General features: G+C 37.7%; 2 protein-coding genes across 2 annotated transcripts; both read right to left on the bottom strand.

Annotated features, from left to right (window-relative positions):
* Nucleotides 1-907: 907 nt before the first annotated feature.
* LOC116172340 lies at nt 908-1,851 on the bottom strand. Its single transcript, XM_031489540.1, has 3 exons — nt 1,726-1,851; nt 1,212-1,619; nt 908-1,166 (listed from the first exon to the last, which is right to left on the bottom strand). The coding sequence occupies exons 1-3, from the start codon at nt 1,836-1,838 to the stop codon at nt 980-982; spliced, it is 708 nt and encodes a 235-aa protein (XP_031345400.1). The 5' UTR covers nt 1,839-1,851; the 3' UTR covers nt 908-979.
* A 580-nt stretch (nt 1,852-2,431) lies between these two features.
* Nucleotides 2,432-4,402, bottom strand: LOC116170658. Its single transcript, XM_031487163.1, has 11 exons — nt 4,325-4,402; nt 4,152-4,273; nt 3,974-4,106; nt 3,782-3,922; nt 3,585-3,736; nt 3,392-3,537; nt 3,257-3,341; nt 3,077-3,209; nt 2,893-3,015; nt 2,693-2,844; nt 2,432-2,639 (listed from the first exon to the last, which is right to left on the bottom strand). Exons 2-11 carry the CDS (start codon nt 4,271-4,273, stop codon nt 2,432-2,434), a joined length of 1,395 nt encoding a protein of 464 aa, XP_031343023.1. The 5' UTR covers nt 4,325-4,402.
* Nucleotides 4,403-4,626: the final 224 nt, after the last annotated feature.

The following is a 4,626-nucleotide window of genomic DNA, read 5'->3' on the forward strand; positions in this document are numbered from 1 at the left end:
ATACGAAGCTGTTATCACGACAAATTTCCATCTTTTTGTTTCTAAGCTCTTTACCAGGTACACATTTTTTACCAAAGATCAGATTAGTAAAAATCAGGTGGAAGAACGAACAGACGGACGGAGTGTCGACAATGTTCTCTTATGGGAGTCGGGCACTAATCATAATTTTATTAGTCTTGCTTTCGGTATGGAATGTTCGTGCTAATATAATACAATTTACATCTACATAAGTACCAGTGGCGTATTCACATGTGTTCCATGGAACACAGGCCCGGAGGCCCAAGGGGCGCGGTCCGCTTAGAAATTTTGACATTAAGTTGAAACCAAAATCAGTAAGTAGGTAAATATTTTTAACATGAACCATCTAGTAACTAGTTGGAAACTATTGCTTACAACTAGATTCTAGTGGAAACCAATAGTTTCCAACTTATATTTTTTTGTGCTATATAGGGCTGTATTCGAAATAAAAAAGGTCTACTCAATACAGTTTTTACGGGCCATATAAGAAAATAAAGTTGACGACTGGCAATGAGAAAGTGTACCTGTTCAAATAACATCAGAAATAAAATAATAAAAAGAAAATTGGTAAATTTCAGTTTTTCTAGCATATCTTCGGAAGTAATTGGAATTTTCTGGTTTTCTTTAAAACATTATTAATAACTCGATAATTGCGCTTCTTTTCCCTAATGACCATCTTCATATCTTCTATGGTTTCCAACATCCCAATGATCATCCTTATCTTGGTATATTTTTATTGATTGTATTTTATGAACAAACATTTATACTTTTTGTGTTTTCAACAAAAAAAACACGCTATACGTGTAGGCTGGGTTTAGCATGAATGAGGGAGCCATAAGAAATCAAAGTAGGAATATTCTGGATCCTAAAGTACAATAACCAAAAAATACCTATAAACAATGTTTTATTTGCAGAGGACAAGTTTAAAGTGTTTATGAGCTGCAGTTTGAAAACGCGGCTTTTAACAATCGTTCAGTTTTTCGCAAATTACTTTGTTGAGTTCGGATATTTTACTCTCCAATATACCTTTCACGATCTCATCACCCTTTTCCGGTATGAGCTCTTCTATTGTTGGCGTTAGCATACCCGCAACCCCATTCAGAATGGACGTTATGAATCCAGGTCCTTCAAAAACAAGCGATATACCCCTAAAAATTCAAATTAGACCTGCTCGATACGGATTGTACACATACGCTATCTTCTCAATATGAAACTTAAACAGATTGACACGTAGATTTTTTAAATTTATACCGGCTTCCATTGCTAACTCCAAGTGTGATATATTACCATTAACTACACCTTCGGGTGTCATGCCCATAAGGTTTCCCTGGTACTCGTAATGAAGGTTCACCTTGGTGGTTTTCAGTGGCAAATAAACTCGGAGATAGGGAGGCGCGTATTTTACTACGCTATCGTTTGCTCGTTCAATTGTGTTCAAATTATTCAGCGTGCCATTCTCTAAATTTATTTTGCCCGAAAAGAATGAATATTGGAACGACTTATCGATAACTGGTAAGTCAACATTACTGAAGTGGAGATCGTCGAGAAACTGATTCAGGCCCACCAATACGGAATCGATGTAATCGTTAATTGAAGCTGAGCTAAAACATAATAGATTAAACTTCAGATTCACTCGTTGGAAAAGACAGTAGTCAGTAGATTTCCTTTGTGACAATTGTTAATTTTTTTCGCAATTGAATTACTCACTTATCGACTGTTTCTAAACCACCCAGAAGAGCCAACAGTTCTTGATCAAAGTTAAATGCAGAAGTTGCCAGACCGCACAAAGCTAAAAGTACGCAACACGTTAAAGTTTTCATTTTGGAAGCTAAAGTAATTATGCATCGCTGCAGATGTAAGTGCGTTATTATAATCAAGTTATCGAGTTATCAACGATAGATTTTGATTAGATTTCTAACTCCGAAAGAATTTAATCTTTACTGATTTGAGCAATTAGCGTACCTACACCTAATCAATAATCGTTTATGATTTCCGTTGGTAAATTCCTGAATTGCTACCTATAGGTAATTAATTTTACCAATAACGGAAGCAAGGTGCTTTTGGACACGTAAGTTGCTTAGTAACAAGTTCAAGTTTTTTGAGATTATAAGACCGCATGTAGTTTCTCGATTCAGTCAATCAGAAGTACCTATGTAAGATAGTTCTTTGACCAACAAATCTACCATTTCTCAAAATTAAGAATGAAAAAGATATCTGGCAGTTTGATGTAGCCGCGACTAGATGAAACGGGAAATGAGATAAGACCAATAAGATCGCAGGAAGTGCTATATTTGTCAAGATAGGTATAAACATTAAAGAAAAACCAATTTTCGTGTGAAATAGTTGGTAACTGTTACTGTAACTGAACAGAGATGATTATTTGAGAAAGGAATTAAATATCACATATTTAAATTTAATACACATCTCTAACTTGAACATGGCAGTTATCTAAAATCACACATGTAACATTATTAAACGAAACAACGGCTTGTTGGAGTTGATCGAAGACTACCTGTTCCACAGTTAGATACACCACAGGTTCCCAAAATGGTTGAAGGGTCTTGACAAGGAAACTCGTCGTGATTCCAACAGCGCTACCCCCGAGCCACACAGACAGCTGCCTATACGCAAACATTAACACGGCTGCACAGAAGTGCTTGTGGTTGATACAAACCCTAGAGATAAGATGCGAAAGTTGTCCACCTTTAACCTCACAAAAGCAGTGTTAATCTGTAGGTCCAATTGGAAGATACACCCTCGCACGTAGGCGTCCATATTCCCTGCTGATACTGTGCCCAGCATCATAAACTCGTAGTCCGTGTTAAACTACAATTATTAGCCAATGAAATAAAAAAACTTAGGAGTATGGTTTACCGAAAGGTTTTTAAATCCAACAGGTATACCAATTCTCAAAGTTGGACGTTGATACTGAATGATAACGTCACTCATCCGCGCAAGTGAAGTCAACCCCATTAAGACACTATTTGATAGCTTTACCTAACCAAAGAAAATATCTACAACGGCACTTAATTACATCATTGCCCACTCATCATTTTACCCTTGCGTCTGGATTTGCCTTTGGATGTATGAAAAGTGGATCGAGGTGTACTGTATTGATTCCATTACGTATGAGGTCAATTTTTTGATCGAGAAACTTAGACGCGACTTGTACCTGCTGCGCCACGTCTCCACTGTGAAAATAATCGTAACTGAATTGAACTGAAACAGGTACATCTACCTTCGGACACTATCCACGATGTCTTTCGCGCGCATCTCGTGCACATTCATCTTGGATATATCTGGGTTTGCTTCGGCGAAACCAACTGCAATAATTACACACTTTAATTCGCCCAAGAACTTACAGGATTTGTACTTAAGTCGACAACAAAGTCCAACATGTTATTGATTTCCTGGCAGATGGCACTTCGAATCATTGGTTCGATTGCTGGTTGAATAACGCTCAACAAGATGTCTGCAATTATTCCAGACACTCTACCTCCGAGACTTAGCGCTACCTTTCTGCAAGAACCCAATTGAGTCATCTAACTCTATGACTTTCCGTATACCCAAGGGTGCTAATCTTGAACTGCTCTCGAAGAATGGAGACAGTCCTCACGTTGATGATCACATCAAAACAGAACGAAAAGCTGTTCACCTCCGCGACGAGTAAACTCTCCGTGCTATATCCAAGCAGCTCTGCGTAATAGTTGGCTTCGTACTAAAATTACGTTGAGCAAAGCTTTTAGGTTTCGGAGTGACTTACCGAAATTTTATTGAACCGCAAAGGCACGTGTATCTTAATTAGAGGATAGCCAAACTTGACTATGACGTATTCGTTTCGTACAAGTGACGAAAGTCCTCGAAGTTTTGCTTCCGTCAGTTCAATCACCCCATAAACGGTGTTCTGAAATCACCCAGTAGAGTAGAAGATTCTTGCAGCAGGGTTGTGCCTTACATTGATAAACGTACTGTTATACCTTGGAAGCAATATCGGATCCAAACCAATACCTTTTATGGTATCGCAAAACGTCTTAAGACAACCGTCCAAATGCTTATTTAAGGTTTCAGTTCGATTGCTTGGGGGAGTACTAGAAACCAACATACAAAAATGCTTCAATGCACTGAAAACTCACTTAGAAATTTTGACGATCTGCTCACGCCACTTTTGTAGTTCTTTAGAGATATCTTGAGGAGCAAATTGCAAAAACTCCGATAATCTTGTGACAACTAGTAACAACAGCAAAGTTTTCCACATCTACAAAGAGATGTAGGCTGTAAATGTTAGAGAGGGGTAAGGTATGCGAACCTTCTTTTGATCTCTGAAGAACTGAGAATTTAATGTCTCGATGCATAATTTGTCAAATGTATATCTATGTCAAAAATGTGTACCTATGGAAACTAATCACTAAATAGCGATAATTTGTCTTTGCATTGCGTTTATTGTTATTTTTACCTCGTATGTTTTCGCTATTGCTTTTGCATTCTCCACTACTTTCTTACTGTGTGCACTTTCCTCCAAGGTTTTGGAAAATGCTGATTTTGTCCTTGCAAGTTTTCGACTAACACCGTAACCACCAAGTGTATTACGTAGTTATGTATAAAAACGAA

This window comes from Photinus pyralis, unplaced genomic scaffold (assembly GCF_008802855.1).
Source record: "Photinus pyralis isolate 1611_PpyrPB1 unplaced genomic scaffold, Ppyr1.3 Ppyr1.4_LG5, whole genome shotgun sequence".
NCBI lineage: Eukaryota > Metazoa > Arthropoda > Insecta > Coleoptera > Lampyridae > Photinus > Photinus pyralis.

What these genes read in the sequence shown, in the direction of transcription:
- LOC116172340 (XM_031489540.1), bottom strand. Translation starts at nt 1,838, where the DNA reads ATGAAAACTTTAACGTGTTGCGTACTTTTAGCTTTGTGCGGTCTGGCA. An exon ending in GGTTTAGAAACAGTCGATAA is followed by an intron (nt 1,620 to 1,725) that starts GTGAGTAATTCA and finishes ATTATGTTTTAG; the next exon opens with CTCAGCTTCAATTAACGATT. An exon ending in TTTCATATTGAGAAGATAGC is followed by an intron (nt 1,167 to 1,211) that starts GTATGTGTACAA and finishes TTGAATTTTTAG; the next exon opens with GGGTATATCGCTTGTTTTTG.
- LOC116170658 (XM_031487163.1), bottom strand. Translation starts at nt 4,273, where the DNA reads ATGTGGAAAACTTTGCTGTTGTTACTAGTTGTCACAAGATTATCGGAG. An exon ending in TTCAAGATTAGCACCCTTGG is followed by an intron (nt 3,538 to 3,584) that starts GTATACGGAAAG and finishes GGGTTCTTGCAG; the next exon opens with AAAGGTAGCGCTAAGTCTCG. An exon ending in TTGGATTTAAAAACCTTTCG is followed by an intron (nt 2,845 to 2,892) that starts GTAAACCATACT and finishes TAATAATTGTAG; the next exon opens with TTTAACACGGACTACGAGTT.